Raw genomic sequence first — 27,944 nt, forward strand, 5'->3', positions numbered from 1 at the left:
TGGAAAATTCTGTTGTACAAATTAAGAACACATACCCTAGAATTTCCACCAAGGACGTGGCTACACCAACTGCTCTTCTGTTAAAGAGACTAAGGCTGTGACTTATGGATGTAACCAACTACCGCAGCAGAAAACCAAAGAGCTTAGACTAAACGGGGCAGAGACGGAATGAAAAGAAAGGATGTTGTCTGTCTCTTAGAATTTTACAGGCAAAAAACAGGCCAAAGGAGGTATATCTATTGTCCCACAAGAAAAGGAAATGACTATCCCTGAAGCAGCTCAGAGAACAGCAGAACTGTTGGAAGGAGCACAGGAAGCAGAGTTGCCTTGGTCTCAAAGAGTGGGGCTACAGCCTCTTAGGTTTCAAAGAGTCAGATCTTGTCAATTTGGTTCTGGAGTGTGGGGCTGCTGTTAAGGTGTGCCAGCAGGATGGGACCGCAGCTCAAAACTGAGTGGGTGAGGCTGCCATGCCCAATTGGCAGAGGAACGGGAGCTGCTGGGGCCGAGGGTGTAGGTCAGCACTCAGATGGACTAGGAGAATGGGGCCACCCAAAGCCAAGGGAGCAGATTTGCAGTCCCAGTGGGCCTGGAAGGTGGGGCTTAAGGCCAGAGACTCCACCCAGAACTCAGAAGCATGGCCAATGCCCAGAGTCTGGAGGGCGGGGCCGTTGCCAAAATGGTTCCAAAGAAGAGAGGATTATTTTCAAAGCTAATGTGCATTGTTCTGCTGGGTTTTGGACTTGGTTGGAGCCTGTTATCCCTTCTTTCCCTCCAATTCCTACCATTTGTAATGGAAATGTCTGCTATGTGTCTATTCCATCATTGTGCTTTGGAAACAGATAACTTGTAATCTAGATTTCACAGGTTCACAAATAAAGAAGAATTTTGCCCTGGGATGTAATGTGCCTAAAGTCACACCCATATTTGATTTAGATGATTCAGAAGATGAGATTTTGAATTTGGAGTTCATTTAAGCCTTTTGGGATGATGTGATGGGGTGAACGTGTTTTACCTGTGGCAAGGACATGAATTTTGGGGGGCCAAAGGGTGGAATGTTATGGATTGAATTGTGTCACCCCAAAATAGTGTCAACGTGGCTTGGCCATGATTTCTGGTATTGTGTGATTGTCCTCCATTTTGTGATCTGATGTAATTATCCTCCATTTTGTGATGTGTTATAAATCCTAACCTCTGCCTGGGGTTATAATCCCATTTGTGAATGGGTTATATTTGTTATATTAATGAGGCAGGATTAGGTTTTTCTAATGAGGATTAGGGTATGTTTGTCATGTTACTGAGGCAGGATTAGTGTAGGGTGTATCTTGAGTCAATCTCTTTTGAGATATAAAAGAGATTAAACAAATAAGCTAAGTAGTAGAGATGGGGAAAGAGAGATGCCAAAAACACATGAAGACTACCTAGGAGCAGAAGCTCAGATGAGACAAGGGCCTTCTTCCAGAGCTGCCAGAGAGAGAAAGCCTTCCCCTAGAGTCTGTACCCTGAAATTGGACTTCTAGCCTTCTGAACTGTGAGAGGATAAATTTCCATTTGTCAAAGGCAGCTACTTGTGGTATTTCTGTATAGCAGCACTAGATAACTAAGATGCCCCTCTTAAATGTTTTGTTGTTGTGTTGTTGCTTGCTGTGGTTTGTAGTTGTTTGTTTAATGACTTTTCTAAAGTATTTTTTTAAAAATTATTCTTTTTAATGTGTGGTTTCTGAAGTCTCTAATCCTTCAGATGTGGTCAGCTAGTGTCTTGACAAAAATTTCCTTGAACACCTAGGACCAAAAAAAAAAAGAAAGAAAGAAAAAAGGAAAAGGAATTAATCTTCCCCTGATCTTTATCGATTGGCTTTGTGGTGGAGCACTCCTTCAATGCTTAGCCAGGCTATCTACGACTCTGCCTTAGTTTTCAGTTGCTGATTGCACTTGAGCCTAAAGATCAGCTGGGAATGAAAGCTTAGGGTCTTCTCCAGTCTTGTCTTAGTATGCATGGCTTTCTAGATTCCACAACATATGCAAGAACTTTTTAAAGCCTTTATTCCCCAAAGCAACTCTCTCCAGCTTTTCCTTCTAGGCTTCTGGCATACTTATTGTTTGCCCCAACTGTAATGTTTTGACCCAGGTGGCAGTTTCTTGTCCCTTTGTCTTTCAATGTTTTTGAGGAATGCCTTCTGAAAGAATTCCAAGTTAGACTAAACAAAGGCAAACACCTTGCATTAGTCGTTCAGGGACCCCCCCGCCCGCCCCAGTCAGGTCAAAACAGACAAACACAATTCCTTGGGAACAACGCCTGCTCTACTATCTCAAGAACCAGGTACCCACACTAGGAATATGTGCTGTTGTCTTCAAGACCATCTCTGTACCGAGGATGGAGGTGGGACAGACTAAGTTAAAATAGCACAAAGTTCTCTTACCGTGTTTAAATCACCTTTTTCTTGATTCAGCGTTCACTTGATTCCTGTAAACCTTTGACTGTTTTTCAGAGTTTTAACAGAGTTGATTCAGACACTTCTCATTTTTTTCCAGTTTTTTCTTTTTTGGAAAGACAGGTGATTACAGTCTCCTACTCTACCATTTTTGCTGATTTCTGTCTCTCTTCACTTTTGAGTATATCTTCATAGAGGATCTAAATCTTATTTTACATCATTGCTCAGAGAGAGACATATTTTGCTTATTGTAGTGTTCAATTTAGATAGCAGGTTTTTTTCCTTTAACTCAGTTCTTTAATGATTTTGCAACTAGGGGTGCTAATGTTTCAAGTCGGTTAAAAAGCCTTGCAGATTAATTGGTGCTGTCACGATTTTTCTCACTATAGTTTATTATTAAAATGTCTGTAGGCATCTTTGTCAAATGCTTTTGTTGAGCACTTGATAGAGGCCTGGTATTGTGCTATGTGCTTTTTGTGGTTATCTTCTTTAAGATTCTCAATAATCCCAGGAGTTAGGGACTATTATGATTCCAATTTTACAGATAAAAAAAATGAAGCCCAGAGAAATCAAGTGATTTACTCATGATCATTGCTATGACTAGGTACTGGTGCTGTGAGCTCTTAAGCACTATTTACTACTTGTTTCAGAGGAATGGAATTTTCAGAATCTCCCCCCCTGCCCCACATACTCCATCTTCTTTCCCATTTTTCTTTCTTTTCTTAACTTTATTATCATTTTCAACCACGATTCTTAGGAATGCAGAAATAAACCAACAAACTAACAGAAACCACTGAAAAGAATAAACTACAACAAAAGATTAAGAATAGTAGTGAATTCAGCTTGGAACAGAATGCTATGTGTTCATCAGGTAAGAGTGAGCCCTATAGTTCCTCCATTTCCTGAAGAAAATTCTAATGATAATTGGTTGAAGATTAACATTAATATTTAGAAGCCTGGGAAACAGACACTCTCATTAAAAGTCTGTTTATGGCAGTGCCCCCCTCTTTAAAACTATTTTAATGCCAAAAATGGTGCTTGTAAGTGATGACCAGGCACTATATTAGAGATATATGTTTGAATAAAATTGTTTAATGAAGTGTAAGTATGGAAAAGTAATATTTATAAATTAGCAAGTTATATCATCTTAAATATTCCATTTGAATTGGTAGATTAAATGTTAGAAGTAGAAAAAAAATCTTAAGAATATAAATTTGCTCATCATTCTATTCCTCCCACCATCAACCAAGCCAGAGAGAGTACTAGAAAATTTTTTAGCTTCGAGAAATCCAACCGAACTCCTTTATTGCCATAATTTCTGCTGAACTATAATTGCCAAAACCATGAAAATGACTTCAGGAAACTACAAGCTGGGCCATAGGGGAATGCAATCTAGGTAAGATAATTTTTTTCAGAAAAAGAGAAGAAAAGTCCAGACCAGTATTAGTAGAATTACCCAATTTGAACTCTTACTGGTCCATGATGTGATAAGGAGCTTGCCCCAGGATATAAATCAACACACAGCTTCTTTATTATTTGCTTTCTCCTGGTGGCTGTGAGTTTTTTAGCTGTTCTTTTCCTATTTGTTTGAGTTGTGTAGCTAATATTTTGATTTTGTCCCTTTTATCTTTTTTATTGTATGTGCCTATTGCTGTAAATTGACCTCTGAGCACTGCCTTTGCTGTGTCCCAAAGATTTTGGTATGATGTTGTCTTGGTCATCTAGTGCTGCTATAACAGAAATACCACAAGTGGATGGCTTTAACAAAGAGAAATTTATTTTCTCACAGTCTAGTAGGCTAGAAGTTCAAATTCAGGGTGTCAGCTCCAGGGAAAGCCTTTCTCTCTCTCTCAGTTCTGGAGGAAACACTGTCATCAATGTTCCCCTGGACTAGGAGCTTCTCCTCACAGGAACCCTGGGTTCAAAGGATGCACTCTGCTCCCAGCAATGCTTTCTCAGTGGTATGAAGGCCCCATGTCTCTCTGCTCGCTTCTCTCTTTTATGTCTCAAAAGAGATTGGCTTAAGGCACTATCTAATCTTGTAGATCTCATCGATATAACTGCTGCTATTACATCTCATTACATCATAGTGATAGAATTTACAACACATAGGGAAATCACATAAGATGTCAAAATGGTAGACAATCATACAATAATGGGAATCATGACATAACCTAGTTGACAGATATTTTGGGGGGACACAATGCAATCCATGACAGATGTGTTTTCATTCTTGTTTGAGTCTAGGAATTTTTTGATTCCATTCCTGATTTCTTCTATTATTCAGTGGTTTTTAAGCAAGGTGTTATTCAGTTTCTATGTAATTGAGTTTTTTTCCTTGCTCTTCCTCTTGTTAATTTCTACTTTGATGGCATAGTGGTCAGAGAAGATACTTTGTATCATCTTGCTGCCTTGGATTTTTCTGAGGATTGCTCTGTGGCCTAAGATATGGTCTATTCTGGAGAACATTCTGTCTATGTTGGAAAAGAATGTGTATTTTGCACTTGTTGGGTGGAGTGTTCTATACATGTCTACGAGGTCAAGTTGGCTGATTGTGTCCTTTAGATCTTCTGTATCTTTGTGGAGTTTCTTTCTAGGCGTTCTGTCTTTTACCAAGAGACCACACAGCTTCTTTTACCAAAAAAGTCTCGCCATGAAAGCAAAATTCAGGTAAACTAAACAGTGTGCTTAGTAACTGGGTTGATCTACATTCTGGGGCAAGCTCCTTCTCTCAGCACAGGCTGGTAACAAACTATTTGTGGAATGGTATTGTTCTGAAGATCACAATTTGAAACTCCGCTAAAAAAGTGGTAAGGAGATTTTTAAAGAGCATACACCCACAAGGACAAAGAACAAGAGAACAACAAGAAGAAAATTTCAGAAATTGGAAAGTCCCACTTTCCCACCTCTTATTCTACAAGGCACTTACTTTTATCTTTTTAACTTGTATCTTCTGATAATTACCTTCATATTCTCAGATAATAAGCTTATACTGTTGTTTCTTGATTTGTTAGCTTTACAGAATATTTTTTGACTTCTTAGTGTGGTTGTTGAGAATTTTTTTCTTACCCTCACTTCTCTCCTCCATCATCTCAATAAAATCATACTTTTCAATGAAACCAATACGTAGTATAATTTACACCATGTGACTATAAATATTGTTCACTGCTGTACAATGATTATCTGCCCTCATGCAGATTTTTATTTTCTTGGTGTTAATTATTTCATTTACTTTCATTTGTTTAATTTTTTATGTATGTACTGCTTGTTTGTTCCTGATGCCTCACCATATCTGTCAAATGCCTGGCAAGAATAGTTTTAAGCTCTCAAGCACTTCCTAGACTTCCCTCTTCAGCATTCTGTCCTCTTGCTCTAGTTTGTTAAACTGCTCTCTAGCCCAGTTGCTATGCTAGGACTTTCTTTGGCCATTCTGGTTTTGGGATTGTTTTTGAAAGAGAACTTGCTAATGTGAATATAATTAGAATGAGGAAGCATTAATATTGAAAAGACAATCCTAAATTATTAATACATACTGCTTATATGTCCTGGATTTGCCAGCCTGTGAAGTCACATAAAATGAGGTCACGTTTGCTTTTGATGTGAAAATTATAATAGTTCAAATCTTCATACTGTGAATACAAGATCTCAGTATCACTAACTTTGCCAAGTACCCTCTGAGTTTTTCTGGGGATTCCCAGAAAGGGTGCACTCATATCTATCTGCTGGTTATCATTATACATTCGCCATGTTCTTCCTTTTCTGCTCTGGTCCCCTGGTCAGTGTGTATTGCCCTGGATGCTGTTTGAAGGTCATTGCTGATGGTATCCCTCATGAGATGGATGTTGTATTTGCTGAGGGTGTTGTCTTCTGATGTTGCAACTTCCAAGAATATCTGAGGAGTACTAGGCTTGACAGGGCAGAGGGGAGTAATGAGAATGACCCATTCCCAAAGTCCATGTCACTTTTCCCCATAAGTCCAAAGTCTCACAAAGTCTCTCAATAAGAGATACTTTTCCAGCTTCTCCCTTTTGTAATTTCCTGCTTTTATCTCCCTGTTGCCCCTGTCTCCAAAACAATAACAATCAACAGTCACAACCAACTGGTAAACATCCATGTCAACACACAACACACAAGTTAGAAGTCTCAGACACATAGCTCAACCACATAATTTATGACTAAACCAGAATGCTTAACATTTGTCTTCTAGTGATGTTCTCAAACCAGAGAAACATCTTTAAAGTGAGATGATGTCTCCATTCTGGAGACTGAAAACCACCTGCAGCTTTTAAATGACAGATCTCTTTTTTGGCTAAAGAAGATTTCAAAAACCTCAGAGTCTAATCTGAATGCAAGCACCTTGTTGTAAATCTTTAAATATGTTCATATTCTTTAAGAAGGATTATCCTTGGGACAACTTGGAAACGTCTAGAGATATCTGAAAGTAATAAAATGGAACAGAAATATTAAATATTTCAGACTTTTCGCTAATTTGACTGGTCTTTGGTCTAAAGTTTGTCTAACTTGCTGAGTTAGAATTTTCAAAGAATACTTAAAGGTGAAGGTGCCATCAACTAGGAGATATGCTAGCAGGCCACAATAGAGGAAAGACTTTTTCATATGGATTTTAAAGTACCACTATGATGATCTTTCTGATCAAATGAGGCCATAATATCGCAGGAAGAAATTTCAGGGCATGGTACCCAAGACCGTTCGTCATCTTCCCCTGCCTACCTGTCCAGTGCCATTTTCAGGCACTGCATTTCTCTCCCTCTTTAATGTTCCAATGATCTCCATTTAGTGGATGAGGATGATTGGATTCATAATTTGCCCCATCAGTCAGAGGTAGTACAGTGGTTAAAAGCTACAGCTGCTAACTAGAAGATCCACAGTTCGAATCCACCAGCTGTTCCTTGGAAACCTTATGGGGCAGTTTTACTCTGTCATAGGGTTGCTATTAATCAGAATTGACTCTCTGGCAATGGGTTTGGTTTTTTGGTTTTAGTCAGAGGTGGGGCCAGGATTTTAACCCAGAACAATTTGACTTCAAAACTGGTGGCTCTTTCCTACTTACCACCTGTCATCTTAGATAGGTACAGAGATGCCTGAGGGTCCTTCCTTTGCAAAGAAGAGGGGGTGCTCTGGGGAAATACCCAGCCATGTGGATTATCTGAGCTTTCTGTGTCATGTATAATGGTTCCCTGATGATACACACTTTACGTTGAAGGAGGTTCAGGAGAGGATCCCCTGTGCATGCAAACCTAATCCCAAATTTCACTGTTCCTCTCCTTTCTTCTAGTGCCTTTTCTTCCATCCCTTTTTGGGAAAGAAGCAAAGTAACTGGTTATTGATCCAGCACTCAGCTTCCCGTAAGCTATCTAAAGGACAGACCCGGCTTACCTTTCCTATGACATCTGTTAACAGTTTGAGGGCCAGAGGATCATGAACCAAGGAGTCTGTGTAAAAGGAACCAAGGTATTTCTTTGGGTTGGTTGGATTGTCTTGGGCACACAGATCTGGGCGCATGCTGAATCCATGGGAGATTCTTCCCAATGTGAAGGGGAAGGCACCACCTGCAAGGAAACCCATTTCTGAGGGGCTGGTATTGATTGGAAGGAGCCCTGGTGGTGCAGTGACTAAGAGCTATGGCTGCTAACCAAAAGGTCAGCGGTTCAAATCCACCAACCACTCCTTGGAAACCCTATGGGACAGTTCTAGTCTGTCCTATAGGATTGCTTTGAGTCAGAATCAACTCGATAGCAAGTGGTTTGGTTTTATGGTTTGTTATTGATTGAAAAGAATTCCTTTTAGTCCTGATGTTGGATTCAAGGAGAAGTTACTGTAGTCCATTGGATTAAAAATATTTACAAAGGACCTAGTGGGTTCCAAATGCTGGGAGAAGACCCAGAAGAAATGAAATAAACTTGTCTAGGAATTCAACCATGAGGAATTTATCCTAAAGTGAGAAGACAAGTATGTAAAGATGTATGGTCAAGGTTTTCAAGTGTAGTATGGTTATTAACGGTGAAATACAGACAGCTTATTAGTATGGAAATATCTAAACAGTGATGAAATATCCATAAAATGTCATGCGTGAAGCCATCAATAATATGTTTATTGACATAGAAAGGTGTCTTTTAAATGCTGGCTAGAGAACAACATGTATAATTTGATTGTGTGTGTGTGTGTCCAAGAGTCACAAACTTAGTTCCCTAGAAGGACCTGGCAGGCAATAAAAATCAATGAAATAGTCCTATCTGTAAACAATAGGGAGCAGTAGGGACTACGGCAAGCTGGAAGGCCTGTGGAGGGATTAAAATAAAAACAAAGCAAAAACTTTGTCAACCGAACAAGCTTAGCCTGCAAAATGGAATTTGGTCCTTGAACCATCATATCCTTTATGACCAGAATGATGACCAAAACGACAGGATCTTACCTCCATGTGCAAAACACACTTTCAGTTTAGGAAACTTTGTAAACACTCCACCCATGATCATGGAGCAAATGGCCATTGTGGTCTCTGCTGGCATTCCTGAAAGAGAAAACAGTCACAAGGTACAGGGCTTGCCACCTGGAGCAACAACAAGCTCAGTGGCACTGTTGATTGGGGAATGAAAGCTGTCCATAATTGTTAGCACTAACAGACATGGAACTCAGTGCTCCCTGTGCCTCAGCATGGTTTGTTTGTATACACGCCACTATTTTGGCCAAGAACCACATGAATATCCTATTTTGCACTTGCAGATAGAATTATCTAATGGCTAGAATACAGTCAAGAAACCAGAGTACCTAGCTTTAGTCCTGATTCCTCCAACTTCAGTTTTGGATACGGTGGAGCAAGTGGAGTACAGGGAGTCTAGGTTGAACCATAGATGCTCCAATTTTTTGCCTCCTGGACTTTGAAAATTTACTTAATGCCTCTGAGCATTATCTACAAATTGGGAAATATTGCCCATCTTGCAAAGCTATCTTGGAGATTTGTAAGATGATGATATCGGTAAAGTTCCTGGCCAGAACTTTGTATTAGAGACACTACCTCTCTGTGCCTCATTTTCCTTATCTGTAAAATGGGGGTAATAATGGTTAATTCCTGCCAGTGGGTTGTTTTGAGGATTCAGTGTACAGCACCTGATACTTAGTAAGTGTTCAATAAATATAAACTATTATTATTCTTCCTGCCAAATCTTTACTCTTGGAGTGAAGTCAGAAATAACTGGATTAAAATGAGTTATTGAAGTACTTTGGCATCCTAGAAGGAGCAGCTGGTCCATACGTGATGTCTTCACCCCCATGGAACTAGTCCCATTTCCAGACCCCTACATTTCTGCTTCTCACACTGTAACTCAGAAACCTCAGGCTGCCCTGGAGAGGTCTTTCTTCTGAGGTACTGCTGGGTGGATTTGAACCACCAGCATATAGGTCAGTAGCTGAGTGCAAACCATTTGCACTATCCAGGGACCTTAAGAAGGAGCCAGCCATGTGTAAAATCTAAAGAAGAAATTTCAGAGCAGAGAAAATAGCTAGAACAAAGGATCCAAGGAAGGATGACCTCTGTTATTCTAGGAATAGAAACAAAGATGTTCATGGCAGCATTGTTTGGAATAACAACAAAGCCCATCAATAAGGGGCAGATTAAATAAATAAAGGTGCATTCACATAATGGAATATTATGCAGCCATTAAAAAGAACGAGGCAGGTGTTTGAAACAATCTCCAAGTAAAGAACAGTGTGTACAGTGTGATACCAATTGTGTAAAAAGAAAAAACAATATGTATACACAAAATGTTTATGTATTTATAGAACATATTCTGAATTATAAACAAAATACAAAGAGTGGTTGATTCTGGGAGGCAAAATGGGGGATTTGAGGTTAGAGGTGGGAGGGAGTGTTTTTACTCTGTAACTTTTTGCACAATTTGAATTTTTACCATAGGCTTGTAAAAAGCTATTTAAAAAGTTAATCAAATAACTTTTTTTTTTTTTTTAAGAGACTTGGAATAGTTTAGGCAACTTCTAATTGATGGTAACTTGGACTTGGGTAGTAGTGATGGAAATGGTGGTAGGTGGGCGTATGTGGCATGTTTGGAGACAGAGTCCAGCACCAGCTCATGGACTGAACAGCGGGAAGAGTAGAATCAAGGGTAGCTCTGAGGTTTCAGGTCTCAGCCACAGATACATAGTGGTGCCACTTTCTGAGCTGGGGATGCTGAGGGAGGATTGGGAAAAGAAATCTAGGGTTTTGTCTGGCTGTATGAAGTTTGACATGCCTGTGAGACACCGCTGTGGAAACGTCAGTTGACTACACAAGTCTAAAATTTAGGGGAGAGATTGGGGCTGTAGATGAAGTAAAAGAGCTGTACAGAAGATTTTAAAGGGCAGCTCAAGAAGACAGAGTCAAATATTATGAAATATGCAAAAACCAGGAGTTAGAAAAACAAAAGGGAAGAACATGCTCAAGCTGAAAGAATGGAAGAAAGAATTGAAGCCTTGAATTGCAATATTGAAGGAATTTATGGGCAAAATACTGGATGACGCAGGAAGCATCAAAAGCAGATTGAAGGAATACACAGAATTACAGAATACACAGAGTCATTGTACCAAAAGGAATTCGTTGACGTACAACCATTTTGGGAGGTAGCATATGATCAGGAACCAATGGTACTGAAGGAAGCAGTCCAAGCTGCACTGAAGGCATTAGCAAAAAACAGGGTTCCAGGAATTAGAATACCAATTGAGATGTTTTAACAAACAGATGCAGTGCTGGAGGTGCTCACTCATCTATGCCAAGAAATCTGAAAGACAGCTACCTGGCCAACTGACTGGAAGATATCCATATTTGTGCCCATTGCAAAGAAAAGTCATCCAACCAAAAAAAAAAAAAAAAAAAACAACAGAATGTAGAAATTATTGAACAATAGCATTAATATCACATGCAAGTAATATTTTGCTGAAGAACGTTAAAAAGAGGTTGCAGCAATATAGCGACAGGGAACTGCCAGAAGTTCAAGCCAAATTCAGAAGAGGGCGTAGAACAAGGGATATCATTGCTGATGTCAGATGGATCTTGGCTGAAAGCAGAGAATACCAGAAAGATGTTTACCTGGTTTTTTATTGTTTATACTTTTTTTTTATATAAAAAGGCATTTGACTGTGTGGATCATAACGAATTATGGATAACATTGTGAAGATGGGAATTCCGGAACACTTAATTGTGCTCATGGGGAACCTGTACATAGACCAAGAGGCAGTTGTTTGAACAGAACAAGTGGATACTGCATGGTTTAAAATCAAGAAAGGTGTGTGTCAGGGTTGTATCCTTTCACCATACTTATTCAATCTGTATGCTGAGCAAATAATCTGAGAAGCTGGACTATATGAAGAAGAATGTGGCATCAAGATTGGTGGAAAACTCATTAACAACCTGCAATATGCAGTTGACTCAATCTTGTTTGCTGAAAGTGAAGAGGACTTGAAGCACTTACTGATGAAGATCAAAGACTACAGCCTTCAGTATGAATTATACTTCATAAAGGAAACAAAAATCCCCACAACTGGACCAATAAGCAACATCATGATAAACTGAGAAAAGATTGACATTGCCAAGGATTTCATTTTACTTGGATCCACGATCAATGCCCATGGAAGCAGCAGTCAGGAAATCAAACAACGTATTGCATTGGGCAAATCTGCTGCAAAAGACCTCTTTAAAGTGTTAAAAAGCAAAAATGTCACTTTGAGGACTAAGGCATGCCTGACCTAAGCCACGGTATTTTCAGTCACCTCATATGTATGCAAAAGTTGGACAACGAATAAAGAAGACAAAAGAAGAATTGATGCCTTTGAATTATGATGTTGGTGAAGAGTATTGACCATACCATGGACTGCCAGAAGAATGAACAAGTCTGTCATGGAAGAAGTACAGGGAGAATACTCCTTGGAAGCGAGGATGGTGAGGCTTTATCTCATGTACTTTGGACATGTTATCAGGAGCAACCAGTTCCTGGAGAAGGACATCATGCTTGGTAAAGTACAGGGTCAGCAAAAAAGAAGAAGACCCTCAACAAGGTAGATTGACATGGTGGCTACAACAGTGGGCTCAAACATAGCAATGATTATGAGGATGGAGTAGGACTGGGCAGTGTTTCCTTCTGTTGTACATAGGGTTGCTATGAGTTGAAATCGACTTGACAGCACCTAACAACAACAATAATGCAAACTGGAAAAAAAAAAAAAAAGAGGTATTTAACTTGTGTCAGAAGTGACTTATGAGGGAGTCGTCAGAGCAGAACCCTGTTGTAAGTCAGGGACTACCTGTACTGCTTCCTCACAGAGGCCTTTTCTGGCTTCTCTCTAAAGCACCTGCTTGCCAACTACGCTTCAGCCCCTACCACAGTTTCTTCCCTGCCTTCCCTGTCTGCTTGTTTATTTACCTGTGTTGCTTGTTTATTTACCTTTGTTACTTGTTTATCAAGAGCTCAGCTGCTAACCAGAAGGTCGGCAGTTCAAATCCACTAGCTACTCCTCGGAAACCCTATGGGGCAGTTTTACTCTGTCCTTAGGGTCACTATGAGTCGGAATCGACTCTAAGGCAATGGATTTTTTTGATATTACTTGTTTGTCACCTCTTTCCTCCAACCAGAATGTACATTCCCTGAGGGCAGAAGTTTTGTTCATGTCCATATCCTCAGTGCCTAGAACAGGACCTGGCATGCTGGAGGGGACCAATATATACCTGTTGAATAAATGAAACATGAAATGACTTTATATGCAAATGCTATCCTCTGTTTTTCAAACAAAATACTGTACTCTAAATAAGTTTGTGGGACTTCTCAAAGTTGCATCAACAAGGCTGAGACTTTCTTTGGAGCTGGACAGCATCGGAGTCCTCTTAAATTACCTCTTCCTTTCTACTAGTTGTTACTCAAGAATTTGATGGCGGATGGGTAGGAAGCTGCCTTATTAATGACATTACTCTCCCTCAGCAAATCATAGGAACATAAAATGTCAGAGGATAAAGAAGTCTGTGAAGGAATCCAGACCAACTCTCTCATTTTACAAATGAGGAGGAAGTGGCCCCAAGGCTGTAAAATGACATGTCAGATTATACAGTGAAACAGAGACTAGCTAAAACCGAAATTGGTTTTTTTTTTTTACTTCCAATATTTGCCTCTTTTAATTCTTCATGGTGTTGCTATTTAGTTACTTCATAATTATTTGCACTAATTCAGCTGGGGAGAGTATGGATAATTTCCCCCTAAAGAAAACCCAACACTTTCCATTTGGGGACCTAGTCATAGAAGACCTGTAGTTTTCACTTGTGGTTCCAGAAGTATCTGTGGATTTTGCATCTGTTCTCTTTTTTTTCTTATCCGGACTAGTAACAAAAGATGAGGCAGGCCACATAGAGGTTTCTCCTCTTTTTCCTTGCCCTCTTGTAGAACCACGAACGAAAAGTGTAGGAGGTGAAGGGTAAAATGGAGAAATAAATAATGTGAAAGTTGAAAACCTGGGTCATCTACAATCTGGGGCCTCAGATCCTTGGTAGAAGTTGACCTTGTAACTCCAGGGTTCTCATTTGTAAGAACAGATGCTATTATCAGTTTCTAAAAGAAATCTACTAGACAGGATGGTTGTATTTGTTTTGTTTTTGAGCCTCTTGGGAGGTTGAATGGTGAGATGGTCAGCAGGATGGACTCTGGAGTCAGACAGATCTGTGTTTAAATTCCATTTCCACTTATTAACTGTATGACTTGGGCAACTTACCTAATCAGTGAGTTGCAGGTTCCCCATTGGTGGTCATTATGATGCCTACCTCATAGAGTTTTATGTGAATGCAATTAAAAGTAAATGCGTCATATAAACGGCACTTATCTGAGTAAGAGCTCGATAAATAATAGTGGTTATTACTCAAAATCCTGTTAATTATTCATGCTTTCTCTCTTTGGCATAATAGGATTCCATCGACAATTGGAAAAACCCAAGAGTTGGTTCTCTGTTCCTGAAGCCCAAATGGACACACACCTACAAGCCAAGGGAGCCAGTATTTGGCCATCCGTCCATCCATCTGCATGTCCCAGGGATGCACCAACAAAGAGCAGTTGAGTCTTTCAGCTGCCTTCAAAGAAGCAATGAGAAAGAGTGTTATTTGGATGACCTAGCGCCTACAAGGTATTCTTTTAGGGAAACTGCTTTTCTCTAGTTCTATATTGATCTGGTGGCATAAGGGTTGAGAACTCAGCTGCTTAACCAAAAGGTCAGTAATTCAAATCCACCAGCCACTCCTCGGAAGCCCTATGGGGCAGTTCTACTCTGTCCTATAGGGTCGCTATGAGTCAGAATTGACTCTATGGCAGTGGGTTTGGTTTTGGTTTAGGTTTTATATCGGTCTCAATAAATAAACTAAAAAAAATTTGAAGTGATTTCTTAGTGCATATAAAACAGGCATTGATAAACTCTGCTGCTGCTTAGAAAAGAAAAAAAGACCCTTAGAATTAATAAAGAAGATTGAAGGATTTACCATTAAAGTAAGGATTTAATATGTTGACTGGCAAAACAATTCATACGAAACAAATGTTTTGGCTGACAGCAAAATGCTCAGGGGCTAATCCTGCACCTCAAACGTAGAAGAAATTTTCCCTGCTGACTCTGACTTGGCCCACTCCCTCAAAAGGACTGCTCAAACTGTATCCTGGGAGTCAGGATCTGAGTGTTGCCTCCTTTTCCCCACTTGGAAACCTGAGGATGTGGAGATTGAAAAAATGATGGGCTGGGAGACCAGCTCAGGTCTGGGCCGGGGCAGGGTGGCCTGACCCAAACCAGCTAGCCATTCAGAGACAGTGGGTGAGGATTCCTGGGGTCCAGAGGCACTCACAAGTACCTCAGCCAGGCAGGTACTGAGCTGAATGTCATGGGCAAACCTGCTTTGGGGCCTGCTGGGAAATGGAAATACCATCTGGATGGAATGACTTTTATTCAACAAAAATTTTTAATTAAAAAAAGCCCCTTGGCAGGCATTGAATATTAGTACATATCCAGGTTTAAAACAGATTTTTCTTAGAGTGGTTCCTTTCAAAGTGTATCGGAGTGCTGGAGTGACTCATCTTACCCTTATATACCTCAGCAAGGGGGATAGTTGGGCTAACCAGGCTGCTGCAATGTGGCTTGGGTACATAAGTGTTTAAAATGGAGAAATTTCTGGGGCAACTGGATTCTGAAAGTGGCAGGCAAAGGGTATATGGAAGAAAAGAATTCAGTGGATTTTGGGAAGCAGAAGAGATACAAACGTTTTGAAGGGGGAGGAGCTAATTGGGATCTGATAATAGATACAGACTGAAAAACCATCCCATTTTTTAGAGTGGTTTGGGCCTGGCAAAGGCACTTGATGGTGGTATCTCAATGGGATTTGACCCCTCATTAGGATAAAACTTTATTCTATGTGCTTATTTATATTCAACTCAAATCAACTAATATATATTTATATATATGTTTTATTGTGCCTTGGGTGAAGTTTACAGAGCAAATTGGATTCCCATTCAGTAGTTGGTACATAAAGTTTTTCATGGCCTTGGTGCACTCTGCTCAAGTGCACCTGGGTTCCCCATTTCCTTTTCTCCTGATTTTCTACCCCTTCCTGCCTTCTCATCGTTGCTTTTGGGCAAATATTGCCCCTCCCATCTCGTATAATTGATTATTCTAAGGAGCATGTTCCTTTTGGGTGTTATTGTTTATTTTATGGTCTTATCTATCATTTGGCTAGAAGGTGGTCTCTGGGAATGGCTTCAGTTCTGGGTCAGAAGTGTGTCCTAGGGCCATATTCTCAGGGGTTCCTCCACTTTCTGTCAGACCAGTAAGTCTGGTCTTTTTTGTGAATTCGATTATTTTTTTTGTTCTACATTTTTCTCCCATTCTACCCAGAGTCGTCTGTTGTGATCCCAGTCAGAGCTTTGGTAGTGGTAGCCAGGCACCAACTAGTCCTTCTGGTCTTGGGGTCGTGTAGGCTGTGATTCATGTGGTCCATTAGTGCTTTGGACTAATTGCTCCCTTGAATCTTTAGTTTTGTTCACTCTCCTTTACTCCAGACTGGAAGAGACCAATAGTTGTATCTTAGATAGTTGCTTGCAAGCTTTTAAGACCCCAGACACTACTCACCAAAGTAAGTTGTAGAACATTGTCTTTATGAACATGTTGTGCCAATTGATGTAGATGTCCCCCAAGTCTATGATCCTTTGCCTTCGAGCTTAAGAACTTCATCCCGAGAGGTGTTTGGTTATGTCTAAAAGATTTCCCTGACTGTGACACTTTTGTGCTCTGTTGTATATATTAATATTGAGGAGCACCTACAGTCATGTATTTAGAAATATCCACCAGTGTCTTAGGCTGGATTCTCTAGAGAATCAAAACCAGGACAGTGTATAAATACATATACATGGAGAGAGAGATTTATATAAAGGAAAAGGCTCATGCAGTTGTACAGGCTGGAAAATCCCAAGTCTGTGGGTCAGACTAGAGGCTACTCTTGACTCACTTAGTGGCAGGTGCTGGAGAATCCAAGATCTGAAGATCAGATAGGAGGCCTCTGCGTCACAGTCTGTGGAGGCTGATGAATCCCAAGATTGGCAGGTAAGACAGTAGGTAAGCCACCAGCTTAAGGCCCAAGAACAAGAGGTCTGGTGAACAGGAGCCAGCTGCGGGATCCAGCGTGAGCAAAAGCCAGCGAGAGACTTGCCAGAAAGTCCACCTATATTGGATATAGGCCACGCTCCCAAAGAAACCCCCTTTCAACTGATTGGCTACTCACAACAGATCTCATTATGGAGGTGATCACATTGTATCAGATCTCTTACGGAGGTGATTACATCATTAAAAAGTGTCATGGATTGAATTGTGTTGCCCAAAAATATGTGTTAACATGGTTAGGCCATGAATCCCAGTATTGTGTGATTGTCCTCCATTTTGTGATTTCCCTATGTGTTATAAATCATAATCTCTGCCTGTGGTTAAAGAAGGTTAGGGCAGGATGTAACACCCTTGCTCAGGTCACATCCCTGATCCCTGGGGTGTGGCCTGTGTCACCTTTTATCTTACAAGAGGTAAAAGGAAAGGGAAGCAAGGAGAGAGTTGGGGACCTCATACCATCAAGAAAGTAGTGCCAGGAGCAAAGTGCGTCCTTTGGACCTGGAGTTTCTGTGCAGAGAAGTCCAGGGAAGGATTGATGATGCAGACCTTCCTCCAGAGCCGACACAGAGAGAAAGCCTTCCCCTGGAGTTGACACCCTGAATTTGGACTTCTAGCCTACTAGACTGTGAGAAAATAAACTTCTCTTTGTTAAAGCCATCCACTTGTGATATTTCTATTATAGGAGCACTAGATGACTAAGACAGAAAGGGAAAGTACATCGTAACTGGCCAAACCACCAAGGATCATGGCCCAGCCAAGCTGACATGCAACTTTAACCATCACAACCCACCACTTGTCAACTTGGCACCTGTACACTTCTCCTTAAACCATACGTAATCTCTGAATAAAGACAATTATAAAGTCATACTTGCACCTAATATGATGCAAGTAATGCTCTTACAACCAAAACGCACTAGCCCTGTTTACATCTTATATTTTATAAGTGAAGAAAACCAAAATATTTGATGTGCACATATAAGGAAGAGATACTCATAACAATTACAGTCCTCATTTCTGCAACTGGTCATGTGGTCATAACTGGTATTTAGAACTACCTTCTTCCATTACCCATTCCGCGTTTCCTTTGTCCTCAGCAAGCACCTCAGCTGGTCATGGTTCTTTGCCTGGTGGGGTGACCTAAACCACCATTCCTAAAAGGTCTGGGCCATTAGTAGTCATGTTGGAATTGGGTTGCTGTAGTTTTCCATTGACTTTAATCACAGGGCATGGTAGTACTAACAGATGCCCTAGGGTATCTCCTGCGTTCCAGACATACTCTTCTTTACCTCCATTATATAATAACAATCCAATTTCCTCTGGGTAATCAGGATCAACCATACCAGCCAGTATGGTATCTCCCTTCTTCACCTGCTGATCCAGAGGCATAAGGAGCCCAAAGTGGCCAGGTGGCATTCTTAAGTTTCAGTTCAGTGGAATCAGTGATGTCTCCAAGTGGGAGCCTTCTTCCCTTTGGAAGTAAGACCTCTGGACTCACAGAGCGTAGGGTCGTGGGGATGGGAAGCCAAAATTTTGTGAGTGGGTAACTAGAGGTAACAGTGAGTGGTGCCAACCCCATTTCCACTCCTTGTTTCCTGGACTCATGAATCCTGGCTATGGGAGAAATAGCACCATATATCAGACGCCGGTTTAGAGCATATACAGCCTCTTGGAGAACATTGCCCCAACCCTGCAAGGTATTGCCACCTAGCTGACACCATAATTGTGTCTTTGGAAGGCATTTCCATTGTTCTGTCAAGCCAGCTGCTTCAGGATGATAGGGAATATGGTAAGACCAGTGAATTCCATGAGCATGGGCCTATTGCTGCACTTTATTTGCTGTGAAGGGAGTCCCTTAATCCAAGGTGATGTTGTGTGGGATACTGTCTTAGGCTAGGTTTTCTAGGGAAGCACAACCAGTGTAGCATTTAAGTATATATATAGATTTATATAAAGGAAGTGGCTCACATGGTTGTAGAGGCTGGAAAGTCCCAAGTTCGTAGGTTAGGATGAGGCTTCTCCTGACTCATAGCTGCAGGTGCTGGCAAATCCAAGATTGAAAGGTCAGATAGCAGGCCTCTGCCTCACAGGCAGTGGAGGCTCACGAATCCCAAGATTGGCAGGCAGGTAAGCAGCTAGCTCAAGTCCCAAGAACCAGAGATCAGATGAACAGGAGCCAGCTGCTGGACTCAGAGCAAGCAAAAGCCAGGGAGCCTTTCCATAAAGTCCACCTATGTTCGATGCAGGCCACACCCCCAAGGAAACTCCCTTTCAACTGATTAGCTGCTCACACCAAATCTCATCATGGAGGTGAATTATTATGTCATTAAAAACCTACCAGACTGCATCATAACTTCCAAACCACTGAGGATAATGGCCCAGCCAAGTTGATACACAAACTTAACCATCACAGATACCATGACGATGGATAAGGCAATCTGTAAGTCCACAGACAATGATTTGAGAAGAAGCATTGTGTGCGGGGAAGGCAAATCCATATCCAGAAAAAAAAAAAAAAAGTTTTTTTTTTTTTTTTTCATATCCAGAGTAAGTGTCTATTCCAGTAAGAACAAAACGCTGTCATTTCTATGATGGAAGCTGTCCAATGTAATCAACCTGCCACCAGGTTGCTGGCTGATCACCTTTAAGAATGGTGCCATATCAGGGACTCAGTGTTGGTCTCTGCTGCTGGCAGATTTGGCACTCAGCAACAGCTGTAGCCAAGTCAGTCTCGGTGAGTGGAAGTCTATGTTGCTGAGCCCATGCATAACTTCCATCCCTGCCACCATGGCCACTTTGTTCAGGAGCCCACTGGGCAATGACAGGAGTGGCTGGGAAAAGATTACTGGTTTCCACAGAATGTGTCATCCTGTCCACTTAATGGTTAAAATCCTCCTCTGCTGAAGTCAGTTTTGGTGAGCATTCACATGAGACACAAATATCTTCACTTCTTTGGGCCATTCAGAGAGGTCTATCCACATACCTATTCCCCATAAATCCTTGTCTCCAATTTTCCAATCATGTTGCTTCGAAGTCCCTGACCATCCAGCCAAACCACTGGACACAACCCAAGAATCAGTATACAATTGCACATCTGGCCATTTCTCCTTCCAAGCAAAGTGAACAACTGGGTGCACTGCTTGAAGTTCTGCCCATTGGGAGGATTTACCTTCACCACTGTCCTTCAGGGAGGTACCAGAAAGGGACTGTAGTGCTACTGCTGTCTACTTTCAAGTGGTGCCTGCATATTGCTGAGAACCATCTGTAAACCAGACACACATTTTCTCTTCCTCAGTCAACTGATCACAAGGAACTCCTCATGAGGCCATAGGCGCAGACTGGGAGACGGAAGGTAATGTGACAGGAGTGGAGGCCATGGGTATTTGAACCATTTCCTCATGCAGCGTACTTGTGCCTTCAGGTCCTATTCAGGCCAGATCTCATATATGCTGCTTCCATTTAATTTTGTAGTGCTGCTGTGCATGTCCAACTTTATGGCTCTGTGTATGACAACCAGTTCATGATGGTCAGATTAGGCTGCCTGGTGACTTGGTGTCCCATGGTTAAGCATTCAGTCTCTACTAAGGCCCAGTAACAAGCCAAAAGCTGTTTCTCAAAAGGAAGTAGTTATCTGCAGAGTCTGGCAGGGCTTTGCTCAAAAATCCTAAGGGTCGTGGACACTTGAGACAATGTTGGCATCTCCTGCCTGGAGGGGAGATGAGAGGGTAGAGGGGGTTAGAAGCTGGTGAAAAGGACACAAAAACGGAGAGTGGAGGGAGAGAGCAGGCTGTCTCATTAGGGGGAGAGTAATTGGGAGTGAGTGGCAAGGTGTATATGGGTTTTTGTGTGAGAGACTGACTTGATTTGTAAACTTTCACTTGAAGCACAATAAAAATTATTAAAAAAAAAATCCTAAGGGTCTGCGCTGTGATTCACTCATAGGGGCCTGCCAAAGACTCCAGATAGCATCTCTATCTGCCACTGACACTTCAAGCACTAGTAGATCAGCTGCATCATATGTCCCAAGTGGCAGAACTGCTCATATGACAGACTGAACCTGTTCCAGAACCTTTTCTTGGTCTAGGCCCCCCTCAAAACTAGCAACTTTTTGAGTTACTTGATAAATAGGCCAGAGTAGCACACCCAGATGAGGGATATGTTGCCTCCAAAACCCAAAGAAGCCCACCAGGCATTGTGCCACCTTTTTAGTTGTGGGAAGGGCCAGATGCAGGCAATAACTTATCGTTCACTTTAGAAGGAATATCTCAACATGCCCCACACCACTGGGCCCCTAGAAATTTCACTGTGGTAGAGGGCACTTGAGTTTTTGTGGGATTAATTTTCCACCCTCTAGCACACATATGTTTTACCCATAAGTCCAGAGTCATTGACACTTCTTCCTTACTAGGTCCAAACAGCATAATGTCATCAATGTAATGGACCAGTCTTGTGGAAGGGAAAGGCAATCAAGGACCCTTTGGACTAAATTATGATATAGGGCTGAAGAGTTGATATACCCCTGAGGTAGGACAGTGAAGGTGTATGTTGGCCTTGCCAGCTGAGGGCAAAATGCTTCTGGTGGTCCTTTGACACAGGTATGGAAAAAAAGGCATCGGCCAGATCAATAACTGCATACCAGGTATCAGGATCAAAAAAACCTATTGCCATTGAGTCAATTCCATCTCATAGTGACCCTATAGGGCAGAGTAGAACATGGTTTCCAAGGAGGGGCTGGTGGATTTGGATTGCCGACCTTTTGGTTAGCAGCTAAATTCTTATCCACTGTGCCACCAAATCTCCCTAGGTACCATGAGATGTATTAATTTGCTCAAGCAATGAAAATACATCTGGGACAGCAGCTGTAATTGGAATCACTACCTGGTTAAGTTTTCCATAATCTACTATCATTCTCCAAAGTCTGTTTTTTGCACAGATGAGTTGAATGGCAATGTGGTGGGAATCACCACTCCTGCATCCTTCAAATCCTTGATGGTGGCAGTATCTCTGAAACCCCTCCAAGAATGTGGTATTGCTTTGGTTTACCATTTTCCTAGGTAGGGGCAGTTCTAAGGGCTTCCACTTGGCATTTCCTACCATAATAGCCCTTACTCCACTTGTCAGACATTCAATGCGGGGGTTCCGCCAGTTACTGAGTACATCTGTTCCAATTATGCATTCTGGAACTGGGGAAATCACTACAAGATGGGTTTGGGGACCCACTGGACCTACGTTGAGACAGACTCCATTAATAACCTGACCTCTGACTGGTGGGCCACAGTGATGTTTTGGGTCTCCCGGAATTAGTGTCAGTTCAGAGCCAATATCCAGTAATCCCTGAAAAGTCTGATAATTTCCTTTTCCCCTATGAAAAGTATTCTCATAAAAAGTCATAGATCTTTTTGGAGAAGGCTGGGAGAAAGATTAACAGTATAAATTATTGGCAATGCAGGGGATCCTTCCTCAAGGGGACCCGGCTTCCTCTTCATTCAAGGGGTTGTGGGTCTGTAAACTGGCCTAAGCCTGGGATTTGATTGAGGGGCCGAGACTCTCAATTCTGGTAATTCAAGTTAAACTGCTGTTCATTCGACCTAGAATTCTTCCACTTGTACAGATCAAGTAAATATTTAGTAGGTTTTCAATCTTTTTCACTCCTAGCAAGGCCATGACTAAGTAGCCAACACCATAAGAATATAGGACTCAGACTCTTTTGATTGCTGCTTTCACTCCACTGTCCATTATGGTAGCCATGCCCACCTTGTCTTTGTTGATTGAGTACCACCACTTGACCCCTACCACCAAGGGCTCCAATCAGCCCCATTGTAGTTAAACCCATTGCCACTGAGTCGATTCTGACTCATAGCAACCATTGTAGTTAGGTGTCTTAGCTCAGGGAAGTTCCCGCTGTGAAATCTGACTTACATAAAATAGCAATCACAGCAGTCTTCAAGGATGCTGGGGCTCCCTTCACAAATTTGTTCTTCACAATTGTGGTAAATTGTGTGTCCTCTGGGCACTCCATGTATGGGTCTGTGGGTCTAACCTGATATATTTGCTCTAACATGCCGATTTCCCTAAGCCTTTGGATACCTTCTACAGTATACCACATTAGGTCTGGTACTTCAACTTGATTTAGTATAGGCCACTGCGGAATCCATGCTTCAGCAAACCGGCATAATAAACTATTAGATCCTTTTCTAACCTCTTGAGCTGAAACACTGAATGAAGACTCTGTGCTTAGTGGGCCCATATCAATAAACTCAGGCTGATCCATCTTTATATTCCTTGTACCATTATCCCACACCCTTAATAGCCATTTCCACACATACTCCTCAGGTGTCTGTACATATTAGAAAATTCAAGCAATTCTTTTGGAGCATAGTGTACCTCCTCCTGGCTCACATTTTGTTCTTCACCTTTTGTGCCTTGCTGCGACTTAAGTCTAGTTATAGATCTAGAAGCCAAAACAGGTGGTGGGGGATGTGTTTTGAGAACATTCAACATTATCTTGTAGGGCATCTGCCTCAGGCAATGCCCCAGGCAATGATTCAGACAAAGACTGTTCAGACACAGCTGGGTTAATCTCATCAGATGGGGGTGGAGGGACTAATGGTTTCCCAAAAGAGGGTGGTTTAGCAGACAAAGGTGGAGTAATCTCTTCAAATGGTAGTGAGAGGGTGGTTCTCTTGGTAGGAGTGATTCAACAGAATTTAGGGGCTCGGTGTCCCCAGATTCTTGATTATCTGCCTATATATCCCCATCCCAAGTTTCAGGATCTCATTTCTTCCCAATCAATGCCCTCACTTTAACTTCAGACACCACTCGAGGTTGGGAATTGAGTTGGCATTGCAATTTAGCCACTCATATGCTAAGACTCTGGGATTGGTTTTCAGCAATATCAGCTCTGTTACCTCAAAAAATAAGGCTTTATTTCAAGGCACAAGTGGGAACTTTGAGGTCGATTATGCAGCGATTGAGCTTCGACTCTGAAGCCCTGAGCTCATCCCTTTCTTTCCCCATTTTGTCTAGCAAGTGTAGGACCAATGAACGAGCTTTCTTATTCTTCTCATTATGACAAAATTGTAGAAAGGTATCAAACATGCGATCACTAGAGCCTTGCCTCTCACCAATACTTGATCTATTGGTGGTGATATTTTGTGCATATTTATTGCCACCTCATGCCATGGATTAGCAGTTCCTCTGTACTACTGGAAATAGCATCACGGACATCTTTAAGACCAACTGGACTTAAGAACCAATTTAGAAAACTCATCCTTCAAATTTTGCTTCTCTAGAACCACTCCCGATACCAAATGCCTTGGTCTGGGTTCTCTAGAGAAGCAAAAGTAGTGCAACATATAAGTATATAGAGAGAATTTTATATAAAGGAAATGGCTCACGCGTTTGTAGAGGCTGGAAAGTCCCAAGTCCGTGGGTTAGGCTGGAGGCTTCTCCTGACTTGTGTAGCTGCAGATGCTGGTGAATTCAAGGTTGGAAGGTCAGATAGCAGGGCTTTAGCTCATAGGCTGTGAAGGCCAATGAATCCCAAGATTGGCAGATAAGAGGGCAAGTAAGCTGCTAGCTCAAGTCCCAAGAACTGGAGGTCAGATGAACAGGAACCGGCTGTTGGATTCAGAATGAGCAAAAACCAGCTAACCTTGCCAGGAAGTCCACCTATATTGGATGCAGGCCATACCTGCCAGGAAACTCCCTTTCAATTGATTGGCTGCTGACAACAGATCTCATCATGGAAGTAATCACATTACATTAGGTATCACTATGGAGGTGATTACATCATTAAAAAGCCAAACCACATTATAAGTGCCAAACCACTGAGTATCACGGCTCATCCAAGTTGACACACAACCATAAAAATCACAACCACCAAACCTGTATCTGCCAGTGGGTGTGCTCTCTTATACCCTTCCACATCTCTTGGCATATCTGTCTATGTATCCTTTCATAAATTATTGTTTGTTATTATTATTGTTGCTGGATTGTCTGTGCTGTAGTAGTTACTGTCCCCAAAACACCCAAACCCATTGCCATTGGGTCGGTTCCGACTCATAGCGACCCTATGGGTCAAAGTAGAACTGCCCCATAGAGTTTCCAAGGAGCACCTGGTGGATTTGAATTGCCAACCTTTTGGTTAGTAGCCGTAGCACTTAACTTCTACGCCTCTCTTGCCCTGGTCATATTGTGCCGACTTCTCCCATATTATGTATTGTCTTTCCTTTCCCAAGTATTAACATGCCTCTATCATCTGCTTGGTAATTTTCCTTCCCACCCCCTGTTAACCATCGAATATTTTTTTTTCCTGTGTGTCAATCTTTTGTTGTTACTTTATAATAACAATCTCATACAAAAGGACAAATATTGACTTCTTTCACTCAGCATAATGTCCTCCAAATTTATCCATGTTGTGAGATGTTTCATGGATTCTTCATTGTTCTTTATCGTTGTGTAGTATTCCATTGTTTGTTAATTCATTCATCTGTAGATGGGCACTTAGGTTGTTTCCATCCTTTTGCTGTTGTGAATAATGCTGCAATGAACATGGGTGTGCATATGTCTGTTCATGTCACAGCTCTTATTTCTTTAGGGTATATATCTAGAAGTGGGGTTGCTGAATCATATGGTTATTTCTATTTCTAGCTTTTTGAGGAAGTGCCATACCATTTTCCACAGTGGTTGTATGATTTTACATTCTCACTAGCAGCGTATAAGAGTACCAATCTTCCCACAACCTGACTAACATTTGTTATTTTCTGTTTTTTTTTTTTTTATCAGTGCCATTAATGTCGGGGTGAGATGGTATCTCACTGCAGTTTTGATTTGCATCTCTCTAATTGCTAATGATTGCAAGCATTTCTTAGGCTTGATATTTTGATTTTTGCCCTTTCTTTTTTCTTGTGTGTGTTTATTGCTATAAATTGACCTCTGAGCCCTGTTTTTGCTATGTCCCAACGGTTTTGGTAAGTTGTGTTTTCATTCTTGTTTGATTGTAGGAATTTTTTAATCCCATCTTTGATTTCTTCTACTTCCCAGTAGTTTTTAAGCAGGGTGTGATTTAGTTTCCCTGTATTAGATTTTTTCTCTTGCTCTTCCTGTTATTGTATTCCTACTTTTATAGTGTTGTGATCAGAGAAGATGCTTTGTATTATTTAGATGCTCTTGAATTTGTTAAGGCTTGTTTTGTGTCCTAAAATATATGGCCTCTTCTGGAGAATGATCCATGAGTATTGGAGAAGAATGTTTGGGTAAAGTGTTCTGTACACGTCTATGAAGTCTAGTTGGTTGATTGTGGTATTTAGGTCTTCTGTGTCTTTGTTGAGTTTCTTTCTAGTTGTTCTGCCCACCAAGAGTGGTGTGTTAAAGCCTCCTAGTATTATTGTGGAAGTGTCTCCTTCTCTTTTCAGTGCTGTTAGAGTTTGTTTTATGTATTTTGAAGCTCTGTCATTCGGTGTGTATACAGTTGTTGTGGTTACATCCTCTTGGTGGATTGACCCTTTAATCATTATATAATGTCCTTCCTTGTCTTTTATGGAGCCCTGGTGGCACAGTGGTTAAGAGCTAGGCTGCTAACCAAATAGTTTTACCAGCTGCTCCTTAGAAACCCCGTGGGGGCAGTTCCACTTTCTCCTATAGGGCCACTATGAGTCAGAATTGACTCAACATAAATGAGTTGTCTTTTATGGTGGATTATGCCTTAAAGTCTATTTTATCAGAGATTAATATTGTCATTCCTGCTCTTTTTTGGTTATTATTTGCTTGATATATCTTTTTCCATCCTTTAAGTTTTAGTTTATTTATATCTTTGTATGTAAGGCGTGTCTCTTACAGACAGCATATCAACGGGTTTTTTTTTTTTTTTAAATTCGTTCTGCCGCTCTCCATCTCTTTCCTGGTGCAATTAGGTAATTTACATTCAGTGTGATTATTGATTAAAAAAAAAAAAGAAGCAAAGAAAAAAACCTGTTGCTGTTGAGAGAATGCTGACTCATAGTGACCCTGTAGGACAGAGTAGAACTGCCCCATAGGGTTTCCAAGGAGCGCCTGGTGGATTTCAACTGCCGATCTTTTGGTTAGCAGCCATAGCTCTTAACCACTCTACCAACAGGGTTTCCTGTGATTATTGATAGGGATGAGTTTATTGCTGTCATTTTGTTATGCTTTTTTTTTTGTGGTGTTGATGGTTCTTTCAGTCTGCTTAGTTTTCAGTTCTGAGTTTTTTTTTTTTTTTTTAATTGGGCTTGTCTTTTCATTTCCTTCATTGTTGTTGGGTTTGTGTGTGCTGAGTCTTTATGATTTTCTTCTTTTATACTTGATGAGTAGGTTTACTAACTTTCTTTGTAGTCATCCTGAAATTTACCTTTATCTTCTTAAGTTTAAAGCAGCATTTTATTTCTTGATATCATCTTGACTTCCTCCCCATTTGTAAGTTCTAAACCTATACCCTTTATCCTCCCATTATGTTCTGAAGTAGTTACAGGTTACAGGTTGATGTTTTTGGTTCCCTGTTTTCCATCTTTTAGCTTTATTTTAGTTTCGAGAGCTGTTTATTTGGGTTAATGCTTGGCCGATGTCATGCGTTTTAATCTCAAGTTGTTGTCTGGTGTTGTCTTCTGTTTGAAGGGCTCTCTCTAACATTTCTTGTAAAGTTGGTCTGGTTTTTACAAACCCCCTTAATGTCTGCTTATCTGGAAATAACCTGATTTTACCGTTGTATTTGAGGGATAATTTTGCTGGATATATAATTCTTGGTTGGCAGTATTTTTTCTTTCAAGGTTTTATATATGTCATCCCACTGCGTTCTTGCCCGCACAGTTTCTGCTGAGTAATCAGAAC

The 27,944-nt window shown here is 41.1% G+C and overlaps 1 protein-coding gene across 2 annotated transcripts in view; it reads right to left on the reverse strand.

Moving 5' to 3' along the window:
- ACMSD (aminocarboxymuconate semialdehyde decarboxylase) overlaps positions 1-27,944 on the reverse strand; it is a 120,505-nt gene that overhangs the window by 24,386 nt on the left and 68,175 nt on the right. For both annotated transcript variants that reach the window (XM_010586348.2, XM_064287273.1), the window contains 3 exons: positions 14,448-14,541; positions 8,863-8,958; positions 7,827-7,999 (listed from right to left, as the gene is read on the reverse strand). In XM_010586348.2, the coding sequence (XP_010584650.1) occupies positions 7,827-7,999; positions 8,863-8,958; positions 14,448-14,541 (363 nt within the window). The remainder of the gene's footprint in view (positions 1-7,826; positions 8,000-8,862; positions 8,959-14,447; positions 14,542-27,944) is intronic.

Source organism: Loxodonta africana, chromosome 6 (genome assembly GCF_030014295.1).
Source record: "Loxodonta africana isolate mLoxAfr1 chromosome 6, mLoxAfr1.hap2, whole genome shotgun sequence".
Lineage (NCBI taxonomy): Eukaryota > Metazoa > Chordata > Mammalia > Proboscidea > Elephantidae > Loxodonta > Loxodonta africana.